The 24,399-nt window shown below is 39.2% G+C and overlaps 1 protein-coding gene across 1 annotated transcript; it reads left to right on the top strand.

Moving 5' to 3' along the window:
* Nucleotides 1-114: 114 nt before the first annotated feature.
* Nucleotides 115-23,711, top strand: itchb (itchy E3 ubiquitin protein ligase b). The gene is made up of 24 exons (XM_084552555.1): nt 115-597; nt 3,609-3,700; nt 4,441-4,582; nt 6,610-6,734; nt 8,155-8,289; nt 8,523-8,568; nt 8,677-8,855; nt 11,475-11,721; nt 12,140-12,235; nt 12,688-12,862; nt 13,196-13,265; nt 13,888-13,972; nt 14,078-14,206; nt 15,480-15,552; nt 15,986-16,057; nt 17,056-17,144; nt 17,323-17,482; nt 17,604-17,737; nt 18,037-18,177; nt 18,333-18,453; nt 18,531-18,635; nt 19,748-19,844; nt 20,123-20,195; nt 20,572-23,711. Exons 2-24 carry the CDS (start codon nt 3,631-3,633, stop codon nt 20,669-20,671), a joined length of 2,664 nt encoding a protein of 887 aa, XP_084408681.1. The 5' UTR covers nt 115-597; nt 3,609-3,630; the 3' UTR covers nt 20,672-23,711.
* The last annotated feature ends 688 nt before the right edge of the window (nt 23,712-24,399 follow it).

Genomic DNA, 24,399 nt, shown 5'->3' with positions numbered 1-24,399 from the left:
ATGGTGCCATCTGCTGTTTGTAGTAATATTAAAACAACCGCAAGGATTTAATTTAATCATTTGGGGAGCATTTAAACATTATTGAGGTCGGTCTACATTTACAATAATATGTTAAACATTCCATTAGATACTTTTGTGTTGGTCTAATATGGTAGACTAACACTAACTTGGGTGAGCAAAAATGATTGTGCTGTGAGTATATACAGTCAGTGGCTGTGACATGTTCAACTCTGTGTACTTAAGACCTAGTAACAGTCGATACTGGATCCTGATCGCAGCAGAAATAAATATTGTCACTTAAAGATGATAGATGAGATTAAGATTTGCGACGAATTGTGAGGATCATAAACGCATCGGCGTGTTTACTGAACGTCCATTGGTCCATTTTGCTCCAACTCTGGTCCAATCACAGCGCAGAAAGGGAGTAGCATGTGCCCCACCTTGTTTCGGTCACATGACGCGAGCCTACGAAGATGGTGGAAGTTTCTTCTTCCTTGAAGTGAAACCACGACTGAAACACAAACATCCTGCGGAGTGAGGGCTGGGAGGACACTGTCGCGGACCAGTTTAGCCTTACCTGTTCCTCTTTGAATCCTGGTAAGTGATAGAAGCAGATTTATAGAGTTCCCGTTAGCGATATATTTTTTTCCTCCACCCGTTGGACTTTGGGATTTCCAGCCAGCCATGATGATGACACAAGCTAGCAGGCTAGCTGTTAGCCAGCGCTGGGATGGCAGCAGGCTGTCACACCCGGTGGCCAGCTGACATTCAACACGTACTCGGCAATTCCAGTAACCACCTAGCTGCGCAGTGTTTTAGCCTCATGGCAGTTTGTTAGCTAACCGAGACATTGTGTTCCTCTCTGTGCGGCTAACAGAGTTAGCGTTAGCTTGTTAGCCATACTCTGTTGGATTAAATTATGTAATCTTACCAACGTTTGTTAGTTTAGCATACAAGGGACGGCATGCAGAGGGACATCGAGTTGTTCCCCTTTAGTTACTTGTTGTTATATGGCGAGGAATTTGGTAAAATTACATACGTTGTAGAGCAAAACACACTTTAACCGAGTTTCATTCCTAAATACGTTTAATACAGGAAGCTTCCAAGTACGAATGGCTCGTTTTAAACCATTATTAATGATTATTAGCCTGAGTAAACCTCTTTTGAAGAAATTATTTGCTGATACAAACGCACTGTTTGGATATCCGGCAACCTGACAGCACCTGTCGAACGTCAATAGTGAGAGCATAAGTGCCATTTCCTGCTGTCCAGTGTCCCTTGACAGCTGCTATATGTGTTCCCCCAGATAATTGTAAGGGATTTTTGCTCATATTTGATTGTCATTGATAGCTTTGCAGTGTTTGTGCCCTCATCTGCCACTGCTGCTATCTATAGGCACTAGCAACTGTTCAATCGTGTGGGGACTGAATACTAAGTTTGCCGCGGCTGATTTTCTGTTAAGTCTTCCTAAGTGGCTCTTCTGTTATGTCAAGTATTACCACCATTTATAGACAAAGACTTTATAACCTGTATACATAAAAAAATAAACAAAAAACACAACACAAATTACCTGAATTATTTTACATTTCTCATTGTGGTTTAATGACTCCGTTGTTTGTCTCAGACAGTTTTTCCAGTCTTGTTTCTTTGAAGTATTATAATAGAGGAACCTGTTTGTCCCCGAGTTGGTCATCAGGAAGGTGTGTTTTGGCACAGTGTGGCATTGTTTTGCCCTGTTAGTCATGGTATCTACAGTGTATTCCTATGCTTAAACAAGCCCAAGTTGTTAACAGTCTTGAATATTAGTTCATTCATTCATCCATCCATCTTTTGTAAGCGCTTGACCTGTGAAGGGTCGTGGTGGGGCTGGAGCCTATCCCAGCCATCCTTGAATATACACGTTTAGCATAAAGCTGATGAGAAAATAGTTCTTAGATCTCTAGAAATTCGAGTGATGTCTTTAAAGCATGCGGCTCTATAGGAAGACAAGACGTTGAAGAGATCCAATTTAAGCCACACCAGGTACAGTTCGCCTCATGTTATTCCGCTAGTTTAAAAAGACTCTTCAGTTCAAGACAGTTCAAAGTGGAGTTTAATATTCAGCGAGTACCCTCTTCTACAAAACACAGTCGACCCACCTATGACGCTGCAAAGTCAGCAGTTGCAATGAATTATTGACCAAAGCAGTAGCCAAAGTGAAAGTTTACCCAGGAGCTCCTTGTTTCCTTCTGCTCTGCTGTGTGCAAAGGGGAAGAGATAAAGTGAGGAACGTTCATTATTCATTGACGCATGGAGGTAACAACAAACCAGATTCAAAGAAAGATCCCAGGATCTCATTCCTGTGCCAGGATTTCCCCTCTCCTTTCTCTGACACATTTGTTTGTTGGCAGTGAAGAGGTCATGTCCTTTTGCATACTTTCCGTCATTACATTATATAACTGGCGTTTAAAGGGAACATTATACCTATAACCAGTGCCTTTGAGATTCACATCAGACTTTACTCATATGGCAAATATGCAAGTTCTCCATACATTTTATACTCAGTATAAATTCATAAGTAAATAGAGCAGCCATGATTTTAGGCACACCTCAATATTTACAGAATATTTGGTTACTTTAGGTAGGTTAGGTACATTTTAAGCCTACATTAGGCTTAAAATGTAGGAAATCACCAACTGAATTAGATGAGGTATGTGTATGTAGGTTTCAGCCACCTTGCACATGATGGATAGATGGATGAGTGGTAATCTAAGCTACAATACAAAATAAATGTTTGTTCATCTAGGTGTTACTTTTATGCATTTATCCGTTGACAACTGTGCATACCTTTGTGGCTCTCAGACAGGGGTATTTGATTAGATGCAGAAGTTGTTATTTAGTCTAAAAGTTGAAGATGCTACAGTGACGGTGCAGGGCAGCCTACACAATCAGCATTTCACAGACTGCAGACCTGCCCTTTTATTACTTCCCATAGTAGTGCAACGTCTGCACAACTCGCATGACAACCTGACAGGTGACTCTCGCAGAGTTCAGTTCTAGTTGGACAGTGCTTCTTGTTAAATGTCTGGAATTTAAGACCCTATATCTTTATTGTGTTAAGGACATATTCCAGGAAGGAAAGACAGATTATAAATGTTGACTCTTCTGATGAATTACATTATTTCTTTGCGGATGTCTTTGTGCAAATCGATTTCCAGGAAGTGCATTTAGTCTGCAAAGGAAAAATACTGTCGGTGAACGCTTATATTGGTGATAATATTTCCAGTAACTGAGGTCTACTTGCCGTATTACTTTCTTCTACTGAGAGTATAGCCAGGGACTGCACAAAGACTTTACGGTTCCAGTATTTTAGAATAAATAAAAGTTAACACTTTATTACACTTGTTTGCCTATTTGCTGTCAGCAGTAGCAGGCTTTGGTGGGGTGGCTGGTAAAGCATATGGTCCTTGATTCTTGATGTTGCAATGCATTATGTGGTTTATGACTTGTTAATAGTTAGAACAGTAATTTTGCACTTGGTCTAAATGATCTCATCTCGCTGCTGCAAAATTGCAGCAGAGTGAAAGCCATTTTGTCACCAACTTAATGATGTGTTTTCTGTGCTGCAGGCCTTCATCCCAGCCCTATGTCATGGCCAGTGGAGTCACCAAGTCGGGCACTTCCAATGGTTACCTTATGAAAGCACAGCTGCAAATCACTGGTAAGTCGCCAGTCTTTATCAAAGTGGTTACGTCTAAGGTTAAGGTTTGGATGTGCCAAAAAGCCTTGTCGGCAAAATTTGAAATCTTCCCTGATTGCCCAAAATTTTTTTTTAACTTTACTTATGGTGTTTTTTTTGCCTTTTTTCAAAGAGTCAGTGCCCTTCATGTGAGAAGGAACCACCTTTTCCAAAAAAAGTTTGGATGTTTGTGTTACTTTTTAGGTTTCTTTAAGCTTCTAGTAAAGAAGAAGAGGCTCTCCCATGTGTATGACACCTATTGTTTGGTCATTGCTGCATTTAGAATTATAGTGTTTCTTTGTCTTTCCCTTGGGAAAGAATAAAACATGGCTGCTATTCATTGACAGTCTTGCTATAAAAAATAGAATAATTACAGCTTCACCAATAGAAAACTAAGTCTTGAAACCCTTATTTCTATTTTCTCTTGAAATAGCCATGGTCTCTGGTTTTGTTTCTTTATTTTTTAAGGATTGACTAATTAGACTGTTGTCTAAATGTTGGCCATTAAGGGCAATTCTTGTATCAACCTGTACTGCTTCACTAGCCAGATGACTTCGTTTTAAAATCCTGTTTTCAGTGCTCTCATGATTACTCACTCTTCTTGAGCTTTTCATTTAAAGATGCATGCTTATTCACAGTATTTCCTAGTATTCATAATGAGTGCTTTCATACTGTTTCTCGCTATCTTGATCTCACTATAATATCCCTTCCTCTTGTTTCAGTATTATCAGCAAAACTGAAAGAAAACAAGAAAAACTGGTTCGGCCCCAGTCCTTATGTCGAGGTAACAGTCGATGGCCAGTCCAAGAAAACGGAGAAATGCAACAACACACACAGCCCCAAATGGAAGCAGCCACTCACTGTGTAAGTCAAAGTGTAACAGACTCGTATGATATTTGAATACAGATAATAATCAGAACTTTACTGTTTCTGCTCATGAAAGAGATTTCACTCCAGTGAGACCTGTGTAAAATACTGTTGTATGAGTATTTGGATGACAACATAAAACACAGGACAGTTAATTATAATGTTTGATTGTTCACTGTAGGCATGTAATAGTCAGTTTACTCAGCTTTGATATTTGGCACTACCATAATTATTTCTTACCCTACTGTGTTAAATATAAAACTACTAGCTTGTACAGCTCTGTTACTTATAAGTATAACTCCAGCACTAATTGTATGCATTTACATCTGTGAGTTTCTATAGCATGTTTCTGCTGTGTGTTCGTAGCCTGGAAGCCAGACCAACTGGAGAAGTTGGTCTAGAGTTTTAAAAGACTCATAGTCTGATCAGAATTGAGTCTGACTATGTAGCTAGTGTGTTGGCACTGTTGGACTATTTTATGGCAGCATTCCTGCTGCTTCCTCAACATGTTCAACTTCTCTTTACATTATGAGGAAGTATTTTCAAAATTGCACAGTCATCTGTATTGACAAAATTGTAGACAGGCACTGTGGGATAAATTAAAGGATTGTCTTATTTTATCCCATGACCATGATTCCAGAGATTCCAGCCTGGTTGATGAATACAGACTACTGTCACCTGTTGTTTTGGAGAGTTATGTACTTAGTACTAGTGATTGCTAGCTGTAATCTTTGTGGTGTGTTCATTTGCATCTCATTTGCATCTCATTTGTTGCTTGTTAGACTTTTTAGGGACATCTTAGCCCTATATATAACACTGACTGAATTAAAGACTGTCTAAGCATCTGAAATTTTTGTAATTTTGTCCCAACCACTATTGATGCAACGCATGCTAAAGTTTGTTGAGCATAAGTAGTGACACTTTTGTTCAACGGGAACATGGTTGAACTTCACATTTGTAGCGCGTAAAGAAAGCAGGCAAAAGCCCAGAGTAACCCCTGTGCTGCATATCATGAAAAAGTACTGCTGACTGTGGTGTTTGGCATTGCACATCATAACTTCCATTGAAACACACACATTTCCTTTAAAATAAAAAAAAAAAACATGCTGGTGTAACAAATGATCTTTCTCAACATGTAGCAGCTGTCTTCCTGAATGAGTCACTCGGTCTTTCAAATGGGTGTTCTCTTCTGTGGTGTAGCTCTGAGTTCAGGATAATTGTGCATGCGTGGTGTTTAAAGAAGACAGAAAAATAATGGTGGAGTCCCACACAGTGGTGAGACAGTGTACCCGGTGCATTTACAGGAATCCTGTTGCTAAACATAGACTCTGCATGTAGAGCACTCACAGCACTGAACTTCCAGCAGTCCAACATATTCACACATCAGATATCCTCTTAATTTTAGCCTGTGCAGGATCATCTGCTGGGCACCGTGCCCTTCTTTATATAGAGTTCTCCTACAATTTCTTTTAGACCGATAGGGACAGAGTTGTTATGTAACAAGTGTTTACTATGGGATGTAATCGGACCTGAGCCCGTGCATCCACAGTGTCTTTTCCTGGGGGCACTGATGGTACTAGCTAAACAACTGTCATAGTGATGGTTATAGACACTGGCTGTCCCTGAATAGCTTATGAACTTTATTGTCTGTGGTTTGCTTTCACAGTTGCACAAAGACTTTTGCTGTTCATACACGCAGTTGATTTAACTTCTGTTGCCAGCTTTCAATACACTTGTCGAACAGCTTGTAATGCTGGGAATTAGGCACACTAATTAAATGTGATGGCAGTTTTCCTCAGCATGTCCTATATGGCTAATATAATACTAATTTTCATTAATAGCAATTTTTCATGTACAGCAGGATGGGTTATGGTTAGGAATAAGGAAAAGCACAGAAGAAACAGTGCTCAATACTGTTGAGCTTTATGGCTCATTGTCAGAATGTTGTCTTCATAGTGAGACACCGATAAGCTTTCTGAAAACAAATGCACAGCAGGTATCAGCTGGACTGATTGTTTCAACAGGATCGTGACTCCATTCAGCAAACTGGTGTTTCGCGTGTGGAGCCACCAGACCCTGAAGTCAGATGTGTTGCTCGGTATCACCACGCTGGACGTCAGCGACACGCTCAAGTCAAACGACATGAAAAGTGAGTGTATGAGACACACACGGCTGTTCTGCATGGTCTTTCTCTTCAAGATTACATTCAGTTAAAACCTATATAAATATTTGGTGCAGTAGATTATGTCCTTTGCTTTCCCCTACATACACTAACCAGTTCATTAGGTACTCTAGTGAAAACAAATTCATTCTAATATTACAGTACTGCACTAAATCTTAGCTTCATGAAGGTTATGATATTCAACATTAAGCAGTTACTTAAACTAGAAAAACTTCATTCGTCTACATTCTACCCAAACCAAGGGATTTGTGGAAAAAGGTGTCCAGTGAGACTATATATCAACATCTGTCGAAGCTCAGAGGCCTGTTGTGATTATGCAGACATGCTGATCGATCAGGCGGTAAAGAGCAGAATGGTATCTATGGCTGAGTCTTACACAACTCAAAGGAGGAGTGGTTCCAATCCAAACATCTGTTTCCTCCAATGTATTTGTTTACAATATATGAAGTGATATGTTAAATCTGCTATTGTAGCAACCAGAAATGTAAACTGCCTCACTTCTTGCCCACCAAAGGTTTTGGCAAAGATTTATGTCATATCTTATCTCTGCTCTACGGGTTTTTGTGGCTGTGTTACATCACACAGCACAATTATATTAATTAAACTGATAGAGGTTGTCAAGGCTGCTATAAAAAGCTGGCAACCTTTAAATACATAAAGTTTTTCAAAGCATTTGCAGATGTGCCTCATTGTACTTTTCCTCCACTTGGCATTTCCAGTGGAGGTTGCTGTGTGTGTGTGTTTTTTTCCTTTCACCCAGTTAGATATTTGGGCTGTTTATCTTTGCTTTGTTTCTCATAAAGACTCCATTCAGTCCCCAGTCTGATCATTTTTATGCATGGGCCCTGTCCAGCAGCGCTAATGATGGGGAACTTTGTACACAAATCACATATCCAGAGCTGATTCATGTTCAGGGCAAGAAAACAAACACGTATTTCAATAATTTTGTTATTCAAAAGACTTGTAAATTGGAACGCGTTTTGTATTTGTTATAAATGAGGCCTTGATTATCCCAGCAATAACAACATTCAACAAGAGGAAGATTTCGGCCATCTGTATTATCTTGTTTTTCTTCTTTATTTAAAGCATGTGTAATGTCTCTCTACACTGGCCCAAGTTAAATGCCATTTTATGTATATAAAGGCACTTTATACGTATATACATACTTATACTGTATATGTATATCAGTTGTATCCCCAAATGGCCAGGATGTGATGTTTATTGGCAAAAACTGTAACTACTATTTTTCAATATTAAATTATAATTAAGTTATACTGTTTAGTCTGGGTTGTCTCATGTGACTCAAAATATGCCCACATAATAGATAATAACAAGGAATGTGTTTCACATGCCATTGTCTTACTCTGACCACATTTTGTCTCTGCAGTCTCTGAGGTGGTGCAGACCTTACAACTGTGTGCAGACATAGACGAGTCAGATGTGGTGGGAGACCTTTCTGTCTGCCTCGACGGCATGACCGTTGACCCCGAGATGTTCGCGACGGCCGAAGCCGACCATCACAGTAAGTCACAGATCCACAAGAGTGTTCACATCAAAACAGGTCAATCCCATTTGAATATTGTCACTGTATTTGTCATTTCATTTGTAAATTTGTTAAAACTATGCTGGTGCTAGTTAAAATGGTGCCAAAGAAACTGAAATTTGCCATGTTTTTAGTTCTGTTCAGTGTCATGTCCTAGTTGCTGTTAACAGGCGACTCATATTTCTTACATATGTTGTGTGCTTTTACTTCAGGTACATCAAATGGAGAATCACAACCTAATGGAGACCATGTCAGAAGGTAAAATACCCATTTCAATTTTCATTCAAGTTCCTCATTTTTCTTTTGATTTACTTTTTAAAAATGTTTCCGGCTTTGCTTATCTACGTCCACCCTCTTTCCTCACAGGCGAAGTCGCGACAACTCTCCGGCTGTGGACAGTATAGAGCACAGGTCTCCCAGTGGCCGGAGAGTAGCAAACAGCACAGGGTCCCCCTCAGTGTCATCAGGGAGCACGAGGCCTCTTCGACCACCCAGGCCATCCAGACCTCCTCCCCCAACCCCCCGCAGACCCACCTCTTCACCAGGTGAGACATTTACTGAGGGAAATCTGTTCAGTTCTTTTCCAGATTCAAGTTCCTCTTGTGCCACCTGTCTTTTTACAAGAAAGAAAAACAAGAAGATGAGGGAAACAAAGTTATTTTATTCCTACACTGAATGTGTTCAAGAACATAAATATCAAACATTTGCCCTGAGGATAAAGTGTGGGTTGGGCCAACATCCACCTCATTCTGAATGACACTTTTTGCAAAACCGGTTTACTACAGTATGAGCTATAGATACACAGATCAACACAAAGGAATGCATCAATAGTTTTTTTTTTTATAAGTGAGCTGTTATGTCACTGCCAAATTAAAAAAAACAAAATAAGTCAATCCTTTTTCACACATGAAGAGAATGAAGTGCAATTAGCAACATGGTGAGGGTGCCTTCTGGGTAGAGCGTGTACAAGGAGGACTCATTGTTAATTACTAGGGGTGGGACTTGATTAAAAAAAATGTATCTAATTAATAGGAGGCCTTGTAATTAATTAATCTTGATCAGTGTTGGGCATGTTACTTTTAAAAAGTAATTAATTATAGTTATTAGTTACTTCTCCCAAAAAGTAACTGAGTTAGTAACTGAATTACCCCACTATAAAAGTAACTAGTTACCAGGGAGAGTAACTATTGCGTTACTTTTTAAAAATAAATATATGTTTAAATTAGATTTTTTTCTGAGCTAATGTACACTTCACGTGTACATCCTTGCCTTTTACCTCAATGAGGTTAAAGTAGTGCCTATACTTCCACCTTGAAAACAGCAACTTTACCTCTGAATGCTCCGAACTCCATTGCTGCAGTCTATCTCTGATCGCTTGTGTGATACTGCTATGTGCGCGTTTCTGTGTAAACAACACCTGCCCAACTGAACACTGCCCTGCCGCTGATTGGCTTACCATCTTACCCTACCTTAGCCAATCATCATCACTTATGTGGCTACCGCCCCCACCCCACCCCAACCAGAAGGGGAAAAAAACACCTGTGCAGCACTTGTGGCTGGCTGACCGCGCAAGTAACGCAGCACATTTAACTGTCGGTAACGGTAATGGCGTTGTAACGGAGGAAATAGTAATTAATTAGATTACTCGTTACTGAAAAGAATAACGCTGTTAGTAACGCCATTTATTTTAATGCCGTTATTCCCATCACTGATCTTGATTAATCACATTTTAAGCGCATAACAATATTTGCCCCAAAAAGCAACATTTTTAGTTTAAATGTATTTTAGTGCCATTTTAAGTACTTTTTCAGAACAGTACTGAATGGTTAAAAAAAAAGAAAAGGAAAAAAAATGTTTGGGCTGCCGTCACGTCTTGTCTGTATTGGGCCGGGACTGCTAGCACTAACAGCTCCGATGGTTTCTGTGCTCACTGCAACATGCTTTGCATTTAGATGGCACCGTAGGGTTAAAGTGCTTTGGTGGTATGCAAACTCTTTTTTTTTTTTTTAAATAAAATTTGCCTTCCATCATTCCTAGCAACGTGCTTTCATCCGATTCCTCAATTTTGGTAGCCGTTAGCCGTGCACATCAGTGTAGTTGGTGTACCAGGAAATTGTGCACTGACAAAAGTTCTGCGTTGTTTGGAATGCAAACTGCGATTAAATGCGTTCATTTTTTATAATGAGTAATTTTTTTTTGTGTTTAATGCGTTTAAGTCCCACCTCATTAATTACTTTTTTTGGTATATGTATTTGGATTTATGGGCAGCAAAGAGTGAAAAGCAGACAAGAGTATCTCCTGCATCATCAACATGTGCACTCACTCACTGTAAATTACTGGACTCTTAAAGTTAGGTCCAATTTTTATACACATCTCCTGTTGACAATTGACTCAAAAGCTGTTTCACAGACAGATATAAATTAAGGTCTGGAGTTGTTTCCAAGTATAACAACAGTGTTGTTGTCAACTCATAAAATGTGTTTAAATGGAGCTTTCAATGTAAAAATCAAATCAGAGAGACAGCATGAACATTAAGAGTGAACAAATCAACAGTTACAAGTACAATCTAAGAAAAAAATAACGCACCGGAGAGCTCAGTAACATGAAAAGGCCTGGATGTCCAGTGAAGTTAACAGTAATGCCATGAGCTCAGGACCCTTTTCACGGTAAAGGGAATGCTTTTCACGGTAAAGGGAATGCCTTTCACATCCATCCAGCCGCCTCCTTTGCACTCTACATGAGGTGGGAATATTATTATTGAAGTCTACCACCAAGAGAAGACTCACAAGAGAAAATGCAGAGTTCAGCACGAGTGGAAATGCATTCATAAAACTCAAGAATATAAAGATCGGATCGTGATCTCAAGCATACAGCATCATCCTGGCATAGCTTCAAATGGGTCACCACTGTTTATTGATAATGTGACAGAAGACAAAATTCTAAATTCAGAAGTGTATAGGGATATAGTTTCTGCTCACACACATCTGGTGGTACACTGACTTTGTATGAGGGAGCAGGCAGAGTGAAGTACACTGAATGTCTGGTAAGCTATCGGGAATGTCAGGAAAATGTCAGGGCATCAGTGCTTATGGGGCTTCGATGTTCTTTTTGTGGCTTACCCATGTTTCTTTTTCTGAACCCATGATGTGTGAATCTTTCCACAGCATCTTCCAGCAATGGGTCTGCTCCAGCAGATGGTAGTGACATTCAGTCAGGTTCTGATACACCGGTGCGAACACCAGCCGCAGCACCCCCATCAGCCCCAGACACAAGTCCATCATCAGGTTCAGACAGGAACTCCTCATCAACTTCCAGCTCCGGGGCTGCAGCAACCAGACAGCCAACCAGCAGCACCACTCCTGTTGTTACTCCCAGAGTCCCTGTAGTCAACACTGGACCCCTGCCCCCTGGGTTAGAGCCCATTCTTTAATCTTTCTATAATGATACATGAAAGTGTGTGCATACTCCTAGTACACAGATATAAAAAGACATGTTGTTGAAGTAGAAATCAGCTTGACATGAGTGATAAATGTGAGGGTAGAGAAATGTTTTAAGACATTGAGCACATCATTGTCAGCGATGACATTACTTGTTTATCAAAGGTGTTTGTTTTTGACGTTCTGAACATCAATGTGTTTGTCTTGTTCCCTCTATTTTTGGTTTTATTCAAGCTGTAACTGCTTTTGGCTATTTTAGTGTTGTCACTTTGACAACAACCTTCACTGGGAATTTGCTGCTATTTGTAGTAGGATGACTCATGTTTTAACCTAAATGACTGGAGTCTTGTGCCAGTACCAAATGTCCTAAAGATTCTTGTTGTTTTACCTAGATGGGAGCAACGAGTGGATCCGAACGGCAGAGTGTATTTTGTTGATCATGTGGAGAAGAGAACATCGTGGGAGCGTCCTGAACCTCTGCCCCCTGGGTAAAAAGTCCTTTCTTTGTTCTCTCTTTGATATGGTATTATCATTATACAACTCACGTAGCTATCGAAGTGTGTTGGCTACACCTGCACGTGATCACCATCAGAATGAACAGGTTGAGGCATAGGAGAAAAACAGCATTTGAGGTGTAAATACTCTAAAAATTGACTGCTGATTTATTTTCTTAATTTTCAAACTGTATTGTAATGTGGTCACATGGATTACAATGCTATAATTTGGAATTAAGAATTAAGACCTTTATTTGTCCCGCAATGGGGAAATTGCAGAGCCTCAGCCTTTCTGTTTTACTTTAATGTGAACATTTTTTCCTGCACTTGCTTCTTTATTTCATTCACATGGCGGGCAATTAAATACATAAATAGTTGATGATTTTGAGATGCCTTACTATTGAGCCAGTCTACCAACAATTAATCTTTCTCCTCTGTGTTGTCAGCTGGGAGCGTCGCGTCGACCAGATGGGGCGAGTGTACTTTGTTGATCACATCACACGAACCACCACATGGCAGCGCCCCACCATGGAGACAGTACGGAACTATGAACAATGGCAGCACCAACGCAGCCAACTGCAGGGTGCCATGCAGCAGTTCAACCAGAGGTTCATATTTGGGGTAAGGCTTCTCGTTTATCATGTGATAGCTTGTGGTGATGTGGTGATCGCTAAGCTGGAATATGGTGACTAATACAGGTTTCCTGTTTGTGTTATGCAACAGAAATGTATCAAGGTCCTGAATTTGCACAAGAGTGTCTGTTTTGAAACCAAGTGTTGAGGAGTTTTATTGTAAAGGAAAAACAAGAAACTGATAGAAATACCATTGTTATTTAGGAACACTGTAACCAAGCTATTGTTGATAGCTTTTGTTGATTACTTTTGTTCATTCTGATCTTTGTCCTCAATCTCAATGCTTTTTCATTCATATTAATCATGATTACTTGCTGTTTAGGTGCAAGACCAGGTCTCAGCCACTCAGAATAAGGAATTTGATCCTCTTGGGCCTCTGCCACATGGATGGGGTAAGACGAATGCATGATTTAATGTATTGATTAATTTAAATACACAGCTTTCTGAGACAGAAGTCTGTGAAGGTTCTCAGTCATCCAGGTTTTTTAATATTCTGAGACAGAATAAGTTTGTTGTTGATTAACTTTAAGCAGTCGGTTCCAGCACATCATTTGTAGTGGTAAATCAAAAAGATTAGGTAGCTCTCTTGGCCTTGATGGAAAACAATCAGAACACCAGTTTTGTAATTTATTATCACTGTTACATGATTTTATTATCCTCTTTTGAGACTTACTGGTAGATCCTGGACATCAGTCTACCAGAGTTTCCTTTTTTGAGCAGCAGCTTGATAGCTGCTGAGCTTTTTGCAGTCCTGCTTATATGAAATGGTACATACTGATATCAGCAGTGGGACTCATTTACATTGTTGAATATAATCCTCTTAGACTGAATGTATCAGTGAGTGTTCTTATCTTTGATTCTCGACACAACACATGTATGTACTACTTGAAATTTCTATGAACTACAGCTAAATAGTATACTTTCTCCTAACCTCCAATGTCTCAATAACTATTGAATTTAAGGTCTGAAAATGTGACTAGTGGATAACTGTCAGGCTTTACCTTGTCTTTACAGAGAAGAGAACTGACTCTAATGGCAGAGTTTATTTTGTACATCACCCGACACGGACAACACAGTGGGAGGACCCACGAACACAAGGGTTAGTTTGTTTCCACTGCTATCATTATCTAATGAACATATACACTATATGATAATTTGCTTTATGTTTTTCACTTCTAAATGTTGGTCTTATCTCATTTTTCAGATTGCTCAATGAGAAGCCCCTTCCAGAAGGCTGGGAGATGAGGTTCACTGTAGATGGTATTCCTTACTTTGTGGACCACAACAGGAGAACCACCACTTACATCGACCCTCGCACTGGCAAATCATCACTGTAAGTCTTCCTCCGCATTGTTTTCTACTTCCTCAAGTAGAGTGAGTCACAAAAAACACAAGCTCACCAACTGAAGCAGATGCTTAACAATTGGCAAAATTTTCCTTTTCTAGTTGGACTTAATTAAAAATATTTGTATTTAGAGATGGAACACATTTCACTGCCAGTCTCTCGTTTGTGACTATAAATCTATCATACCATATGGCTTAGATGTTGCCTGGATTCACTGTAAAGCCCCCTCAACATACCAAGTTATTCACTCGTCGCCCATTACTTTGTAGCTTACAACTGGTTGCTAGTGGATGTTCCAGGCTTTAGGTAACCCTCCGGTACATCTCCCACCCCAAATATTTCTGTGCATACAAGCAGAACATCAGAATACCGTTAGTGTATGCAGTCTTCTTGCTGTCACCGCTCTCTGCTAATATGGTCAACTACAATGCCGTTCTATCTTGGTTCATCCAATGCTCCAAGTCCACTATCAGTATTGTGAATTTGATAGTAGGAACCAAAGCTATAGACAGTGTTTTCTTGCAGTAAATGTTTGGGAAGCTCTCCGTTTCTGTCATGTCAATTAACTGTACCAGTTGTTCCCATTCATTTTTCTATTGTCGCCACATCATTGCTAGTCTCTCCTGTGTATATGCCCCTGAACTTTCTGGCTGTACATAGTCTTTTTTTATACCAGAAATGAATGAGAGATGTGTGTTTCCAACCAGAGAATACCATTGTTGCTGTGTGTTTCACGTTGCGAAGAACACATCCAAATGAACTTAGCTTCAGCCAAGACAAATATTTATTTAAAGCTGATGGGTGATTTCTTTTCTTAATTTTGTCATCTTAACGTATGTTTACATTTTGCTTGGATTTGAAAGTATAATACCATTTTGTTTGGATTTGAAAGTATAATACCTCAGCAGGTAGCTTTTACAGTGTAGTTCAACAGGTTTGTTGCCCTATGACTCATTGAATGTAAAACCCTTCTCTATTTTTAGAACTTGCGATGCATTATCCTGATATGACTCATGGGTTTCCCAGTCTTTTATGTTTTCTATTCTGGTTGATGATAGGCACTTTATGCATTACTTGACTTAAGAGTAATAATGTTGGCTTGTTAGCATTGGTGAAAAAACGGTTTGATGAATAGGGATGAGAATGACTGTATGGACTGACAGGGGTGGTAACATGTTACAATGTAACTTGGAAAGACTATTGAAATATTAACCGCTAAAACATCTTAAAGTAACATTTAACTATGCTTTTTTTGTCACAGTGAGAACGGACCCCAAATCACCTATGTCCGAGACTTCAAAGCCAAAGTACAGTACTTCAGATTCTGGTGCCAGGTAAGAGTTGGAACAGGATACAGTTCGATAGGATCAGTATCGGTCAACTGTGCCAGTTCATTCTATATTTAGAAATGGCTATTTGTTATATGTCAGCAGACTAGACCTGTTAATTTTTCAGATTTTCACCCCTTTGACCACAGAACACACTATTCACAGACATCGCACATTTACAGTGGAAATGATTCATAAGAATGACACTTCATCACCATACATGTACTATAGAGGTCATAAAACTTCACATAAGCATATTTACTCCATGTCTTTATACTCTTACAGATAGTGATAATGTCAGTAACATTGTGGTCATTCCTTTGGGGTGTGGCACCTGGGACTTTTCACTGCAGAAATGATCATTATCTGGAAGCTGGTGCCATGTCACAACTGAAAGCACGTTTGGCTGCTAACTACTTATTTATTTCCTTATATCCAGCAACTGTCATTGCCTCAACACATCAAGATCACAGTTTCCAGAAAAACCTTGTTTGAGGACTCCTTCCAACAGGTACAGTGACCCACCCCATCTAAACAGTTATACAATTCACTTAACTCAAGATGTGCTTTTTTCCATACCATTAGGAAATGGTGCTTTACCATTTTTACCTGTTGCCAAAATTGTATGTTCTTGGTAACTGAAAATATTTTCTTTCAGAAGTGACATATAAAATGTCCTTTATACGATAAAATTGTATTACGTCCTGTTGCAAGGATACAAATTTAATTTTACGTGTTTTAACTTCAGAAAGCTCAAGTTAAGATCCATTATTATTTTGTATTACCTTTCTTATTTTAAGGGCTATGGCTTCTTCTTACATTTTTTAATGCACAATGACACAGAAAAAGTACAACTAAGAAATGCACATGGACACCGGCACAAACACTTAAAGGAATCATGGTCAGATTCATGTATTTCTTTTAATGACAGCAGTATAACAACTGAACAGGTATTTGAACTTTTAAAGATGTTTTTCAGGTGGTTGAGGTGACCTATTTTCCATCTCGTGGTTGCGTGCGTGCGTGTGTGTGTACACAAACTGTAAACTCGCAGCCATTTAGTTTGTTTAATAAAAGAACAAGCTATATACCTGTTCTATAATATATATAAGTGTACACTGGTAAGCGGTGAGATTGTCAGTGAGGAAATATTCTCTGCATCTCACTACATGTTACTAGTGTGTGTTGTTCCAATGGGTTGGCACAACTTGCTGGATTTTACTACTTCAGAGTTCCACTAAATCAGACAAAAGACCCTTGTTAATATCCAACTAAATTGCACCTGCTGACACATACATTTTTCTTTGTTTGCTTTTGAGTTTGTTGGCAGTTGGTAAACAAGCTTGGACAGGCTTTTTTTTATGAGCACATTATAAGACCTGTATTAGTATTGGTACACCCTATGTCAATGTTTTGAGAACCGCAACATAACTCAAATTGTTCCCGGTATTCTTTTGTGTAATACAGTGATTTCACCACCAGTCTGTCATTATATTGTCTCTATCTTAGATAATGAGCTTCAATGCTCAAGACCTACGAAGAAGGCTTTGGATCATCTTCCCTGGAGAAGAAGGACTTGACTATGGAGGTGTCGCCCGGTGAGTTTAAAAATATCTAAATATAACAAACAATTAAATCGTTATTGATGCTTATTTCTTTGATCATAAGTCTCTCTTCTGAGGAACTACTTGGATATTTTGCAACTTAAGACATTTAAGACTGTTTTGCAGTGTGTTGCAGTATTTCTCACTCTCCATGTTGTGTCCTTGCTTACAGTGAGTGGTTCTTCCTGTTGTCCCATGAGGTTTTAAACCCAATGTATTGCCTGTTTGAATACGCCGGTAAAGATAACTACTGTCTTCAAATCAACCCTGCTTCCTACATCAATCCCGACCATCTGAAGTATTTCAAGTTCATAGGACGCTTCATTGCTATGGTTAGTCATTCTATCATTAGTTAGTCTTATATTATTAGGAAAGACCACTGATTCATTATGTACAAAGCAACTTGTGCAATAAATGGTGTCAAACAATAAAACGGTGTGTTTTTTCCCTCAGGCTCTTTTCCATGGCAAGTTCATCGACACTGGTTTCTCACTGCCATTTTACAAGCGCATCCTCAATAAGCCACTGGCCCTCAAAGACCTGGAGTCAATCGATCCAGAGTTCTACAACTCCCTCATGTGGATCAAGTGAGTATGCCTGCTTCAGAGGTGTCATTTCTGGTAAAGAAACCTTTTCTAATTGTCATAATCATTCTTAAGTCACTGAGTGGAAGTTGCCCTGACTTCAAATGAGTCCTCACCTTAGCTTCAGTTTTTGAGTACTCACATGTACACAAACCTCGGTATGCCTATGTTAGTCAAAGATACGCTCTACAAGTCTGGGATGTAACATGTAACAAAAGGGTAAAAAGTGAGGCAGATTATAAGTAGACTGACACACTGGCTGTTGTAACATTTTCTCTGTGATGGTCTTTGCTGCTCTCTAGGGATAACGACATTGAGGAGTGCAGTCTGGAGATGTTCTTCTCTGTTGACAAGGAGATCCTGGGTGAAATCACCACCCATGAGCTGAAAGCAGGAGGAGGAGACATCCAAGTCACGGAGGAGAACAAGGAGGAGTACATCAGGTGGGTTTTATGATTTTTCATTACCCTATTTTTAATTCAGTGCATCATAATTCATGTTGTGTATAACAGTTAAGTCACCGTGTTCCAAAGTTAGAATGTACTTTTCATGTCATTTTTTGATGTGGACATGTGTTCGCCTTTGTCTCCGCCGGCAGGCTAGTCGCGGAATGGCGGCTGTCCAGAGGAGTGGAAGAGCAGACACAGGCTTTCTTTGAAGGCTTCAATGAGGTCCTCCCTCAGCAGTACCTGCAGTACTTTGATGCTAAAGAGCTGGAGGTATGCTTGGAAGGGGAAGCTTTTTGTACATGACACATGACATGCTTTAGTCTGAATTTACTTGTGTTCTGGTGCAGGTGATGCTGTGTGGTATGCAGGAGATTGACCTTACAGACTGGCAAAGAAACACCATATACAGACACTATGCACGCAGCAGCAAACAGATCCTCTGGTTCTGGCAGGTCAGTGTGAAGATGCAGCTACCTGTAATGTTTATTAAATATTCTGAATACTCATTTTGTGTATTTCTATAAGATTCTTTCTTTTTTTTTTGAGTGGCATTGTGTTATGATATTTAACTGATAGGACTAAGTTGAGACTTTGTACAAAGATCCAAGAACTGACATAAAATAAGCCAGTGTCAGTCAAAAGTATATGTCTCTCATTCTCATTCAATAATTTTTTTTTTATTTCTTTTATTTTTTTACATTGATTAACGCAGAAGAAATTATTAAAATTATGAAAGAACATTAAGTAGAATAGAATAGAATAGAACCTTATTGTCTACCGGGGTGGAAATTTGTCTTTGGCTCACCAACACAGAAGACAGACAGTACTAAAATACAAAGGTTGACATAAATACAGGCACACAGCATTAGGTAGCCACCCTTTGCTTTAATGACAGCGTTGCACGGATTCTATTATCTGCTTCATGAGATTTCCACCTGAAATGTTTTCCAACAGTCTTGAAGGAGTTCTCAGAAGTGTTGAGCATTTGTTGACTGCTTTGCCTTCACACTGCGGCCCAGCTCATCCCAAACCATCTCAATTGGAGTGTGATGAATCAGTCCATCACTCTTCTTCTTTGTCAAATAGCTTTTACATAGCCCTTGAGATACGTTTGGGATCATCGTCCTGTTGACAATCAGAAGATAAGCCCGCTAAGTACAAAAACAGATGGGACTGTAATCCACTGCAGAATGTAGAAACCATGCACTCACTTTTGCTGCATCTTACAAAGACATGGCATGTGGAGCTAAAAATCTCATTAGACCATTATGCTTTTTATGACTGCACTTAAAGATACATTGAAAGTAACTGAAATTTTCCAGATTAACTGACCTTCAAAGTTGGACTGTCATTCTCGTTACTTCGTTGCATAGTTCTTGCCATAACAAGAACTATGCAACAGAACTAGGACAACTGGCTAAAAGGGCTACTAATTGTGAGAACAGTGTACCCTACCTCTGCACAACACAGCGCCAATGCACAATGTACATATTTTGCCTAATAATAATTTATTTGGGATGCTGTTTATTTTACTCATAATGTTTTTTGCTGCCTTTCCCTGCAGTTCATAAAGGAGATGGACAATGAGAAGAGGATGAGGCTGCTGCAGTTTGTGACTGGCACCTGCCGTTTGCCTGTAGGAGGCTTTGCTGACCTCATGGGTAATAATTACAACAATAACCATACAAGCTAGCATTTAATTCCAAATGCAGGTGATATGTGGCTCTAGACAAGTATCTGGATAATGTTTCAGGACTCTTTCGAAACATAGGGAATAGTTCTGTTTTGATTTAGTGCAAACCTAACCTTCATTTTGTGTTTTTTTAGCACACTTGTTCCTATGTGTTTGACATATGTGTTAATGTCAGTTCATTGTAACTGGTCAGTTCAATAAACCATGTTAACTCTACCTCCTTCTGACTTATGCTTCCCTTTATAGGAAGCAACGGTCCCCAAAAGTTCTGTATTGAGAAGGTGGGAAAAGAAAACTGGCTTCCCAGAAGTCACACATGGTGAGTTCATGTACATGGACACTGGGTAGACTCGGCTTGGACCAAACTTCTGAAGTCATCTGTTTGTAGCAATTTGTAGTGTTTCCTGCTTTAGTTGACTTTACAGCTGCTCTGTGTAGCTGATCAATCCATTGGTTAACTTAACACTCAATAATAACCATAATGTCTACCATTAAACCTTCTCATAATGACATATTGTAACATTAATTTTCATTTTGTAACATCTAAGAAATCATTTCAAACTTTACCCATTGATTCATTCATTCAGGTAACATGAAGGTTTATTCAGTTTAGACCTAATAAAATGGTGAATAAACATGTCACGTAAAGAAGTCCAACATGAAGCTAAAACATGTCTGTAATGTTATTTTCCTAGCTTCAACAGACTGGACTTGCCACCTTACAAGAGCTACGAGCAGCTGAAAGAGAAGCTGATGTTTGCCATTGAGGAAACTGAAGGCTTTGGACAGGAGTGAAACCTGAAACCAGAAATTTTAAATACTGGGTGCACAAGTCTAAAGGAATAAAAAAAGAAAAAAAAAGAAGAAGAAGAAGAAGAAGAAAACACCAGTGTTCAAATCAGGGAGCCTTTTCAGAATAGGCAGGTGTTCTGAGAGTTTGGACCCACACATGCATGCACCTGTGTGGTACTTCTATGGGCGTTTGTGCAAGACTGTTGCCTGCATGTTGTTGGGATTTGGGCATCTGCACCGCACAGGGAGCTCACTGCAGGCCTCTCAACGCCTGAATGATATGAGGAAAATTTAGCATTGTTTTAAACCAAAACGCATAAAGCTGCTCCTGTCTCTCAAAATGTGGGCCAAATTATGCATGGGCTCCTGAACGCTCACCCTCCATGACATCTGTAACTTTTCATACCCACACATGTGATCATGTCATAACAGATAAAAGGGTGGTCTTCAGTTTCAGGTGTTAAATTTTAACACAATATTGAGAGGGTGTGGTTTTTTGTTAATTTTTTCCAAAACAGGGTTAAGTTTCACCAAAAAGCTAATTTTGTTGTTCTAAGATTATTTGTTGCATTAGAATGAGACTCAAACTTTGACTAAAGTGAATCTTTTTTTGTTTTTAAAGAACCTTAACACAACAGTATAAGATAATAGATTTGACTTGGTGAGTGAATTTATAGGAAATAGTGCTTCAAATTAACATTTAAATAACAGACAATCTTGGTGCTTCAAATAGGTTTGGGAGATATGCCCGTTTTTGTTCCTGTTTGAGTAGCATTTGATCTGTGAATCGATTAATGATTGTGAAAAGTGTTACCTCCATTGGTTTTTAGTGGTGGGAGAAATGTGGAGCAGAACTTAAACCGGCCCTAGTTTTATAGGGCCGCAGTTTGCACGCTGTGATGTGGATTGGGATGTCATGGATTAGGGTTTTGTTGCAGAATCTTATTCCTCTTAATATCAGCTTTGAAGACATTATACACCTTCAAACTTTAATTTGTGGCCCGGTCCTGATAAAAACAGGATCCTTTAGGAATAAATGTGAGAATTACAAAACAAGTGGAAAAACACCAAAATCAAGTCTTCACAGAAATTTTGAATGCATACTTGTAAGACTAAAATATGTTTCATATAGCTCTTTACAGACACTCTATATACACCGTCCAAGCATAACATTATGACCACCTGCTAAAATTGTGTAGGTCTACCCTTGTGACTCATCAGAGCATGGACATGGGCCTTCTGAGGGTGTCCTGTGGTGTCTGGTAACAGAATGTTGTTAGTGGGGGCCTTTGGGTCCTATGGGTTGAGGGGAGGGGCCTGTGTGGATCATCCCACAGATACTTGATCAGTTTGGGATCGAGTGAATTTGGAGGCCAGGTCAACACCTTGTGCTGTTCTTCATGTTTTTTAGTTGTTCCTAAAGCGTGAGTGTCATTGCTATGGGGTGGGGGTACCTGTCTAAGTAACATCCACATGAATGCCAGGTCCAGGAGTTTCCCAGCAGAACATTGTACTGTCACAAGATGGTCAATGTTATTTACTTCTCCTGTCAGTGGTCATAATGTTATGCCAGATTGGTGTAAAGTTGAGTGATAGAAATCTTGTTTTATTTTTCATGCATCACTGTAAACCAAAAACTCGTATCATTTTTAACAATTGAACAGTGTTGGTCCAAATGAAAGTGTTTTAAAGCTTTGTCTTCCCTTTTACACTTAAAGTGAACATTTTACCTCTAAATATTTTCACTTTGTGACAGGTCAGAATTCCTTTAATGTCAGATGCAGTTTTATGGACACACTGAAATTTAAATTCTAAGAGATGTGATTATTTTTTAAGCTGTGTTTGAGTTCAGATTCACTCCTTCCTTGTTGACTAGAGGAACCGCTCATTTAGGGAAGATTATTGTGTTGATTGCAGATGTGTGTGTGTTCATATGAAGAAGCCTCCTGATGCCATACTAGTGTGGTATCTGGAAACGGTTTTTAGAACTGCAAATGAAAAACACAGGTAGTGCGGTTTGTCATTTTGCAGTGTCCCTTTTGAGTATTAAATGACACACTAAAGAGATGGATGTGGTTGCAGAGGAACATTGGTTTCAACTGGCGTTAGGTCTGACAAAGCACAGCACTTTCTTTTCTTGCAACATGTGGAGACGGCCAGTCCTGGTTGTTGGTACTTCTGGGCTCTTTGTTTCCACATGTGCCTCAGGCATCAGGTCTTTGAAGCAACTTTAGGCCAGCAGTGTGATAATACCAAAACTCTTTACCCTGCTGCGGAGAATCAACCAGAGCAAGAGGATGCAACTTTTGAAGAAACTGCACCAGCGTGGAAAAGCTGAAGGACGGTGAACACGTGGCCTGAGTCGATGTCTAATTGTAACTTCAGTTGAAATAATAACTACTGAGACTACAATATTAAGAGATGATAATAATGAGATAACGAATGTATCATGATCAAAAGTTGTTTGGTGAAGTTGCCTATCTAGTTTTGCCTCATATTGTTTCTCCCCATTGCAGGATGTTGTTGTAATCTTGTTCTGGGTCATTCACATATTAAGATCCCGGGAACGTAGGAGTTAAGCAAATATGTAAATATCATAATTCATTTTTTTTCTTATTTTACAGATCCCTCCATGTCCAAACTAAACCACTGTCACTTTCCTGTATATGAGAAGAAGTTGTAAATGGTGTCAATAACAAATTTTCTTTTGTAAAAGAAATGTTTTAATAAGAGGTTTATGGTTAACACTCTATTTTCTTTCTCCTGTTCCATTTCTGATGTACATGAGAGAAGTGTAATATAGAATTGTCACCTTAATAAATTAAATCAAAAATGTGTATGTGTTTGTGCCTTGTCTCAAAGAATCAGCATCAAAGACAGCCTCATGCACCAGTCTTGTACAGGTGCACGGATATGATCTTACATTGTTGACATGCATACATACGTATGTGGTGTCCATATAAACCTATTTACTCGTATGCTCCTGGGTAAGATCAAACTATTAAGAGTTCATTCGACCTCATATAAGCAAAATCAGCTAATAGTGCTTTGGAATATTAATAATGGAAAGCAATTTACTTTAAAACACATGAGAAAATGCTCTGCAACCATGTATCCATTTAATAATAAATTGTATTTGTCAGCATTTACATTTTTTTTAAAGATGAGGTAAATCAAGTATCTGTGGGATGATCCACAGAGGCCCCTCCCCTCAACCCATAGGACCCAAAGGCCCCCACTAACAACATTCTGCTGCCTGACACCACAGGACACCCTCAGAAGGACCATGTCCATTCTCTGATGAATCACAATTGTTTTGGAGACCTGTTTTGGAGACCTACACAATATTAGGAAGGTGGTCATAATGTTACGCCTGATCGGTGTACATTGAATATGACAAGTGCAGACTCTCAGCTTTAATCCGAGGGTGTTCACATCCAAAACTGGAGGTAGGGTGTAGGACTTACAGCATGTTTTCCCTTTTTTTTCAAGGGCTCAAAAGTGATTAGACAAATCAGCTTGATCATAAATACTGTATTCATTTTAATATTTTATCCAGAGTGCTTTAAAACCCATGGATATAAATAAAAAAAAAAGGAAAAAGGAAAGTTTCGTCCTTTGTGATTTTTTTTTATTTTTTTTGGCCAGGCAGTCTTTACTGCAGCTGTCCTCATTGTTTCTTCGTGGATCTTTGTCTTTGGTTTTGTCTTCAGCAAGTGAAATCGCTTGAC

Source organism: Chelon labrosus, assembly GCF_963514085.1.
Source record: "Chelon labrosus genome assembly, chromosome: 10".
Lineage (NCBI taxonomy): Eukaryota > Metazoa > Chordata > Actinopteri > Mugiliformes > Mugilidae > Chelon > Chelon labrosus.
The sequence above is the reverse complement of the archived record's forward strand: the minus strand, read 5'-3'. Positions and strand labels throughout refer to the sequence as shown.

Bases quoted from the DNA above. Each gene is read 5' to 3' on its own strand.
- itchb (XM_084552555.1), top strand. From the start codon at position 3,631: ATGGCCAGTGGAGTCACCAAGTCGGGCACTTCCAATGGTTACCTTATG. The intron at 12,236-12,687 runs GTAAAAAGTCCT...CTGTGTTGTCAG, and splicing joins CCTGAACCTCTGCCCCCTGG to CTGGGAGCGTCGCGTCGACC. The intron at 17,483-17,603 runs GTTAGTCATTCT...TTTTTCCCTCAG, and splicing joins TAGGACGCTTCATTGCTATG to GCTCTTTTCCATGGCAAGTT.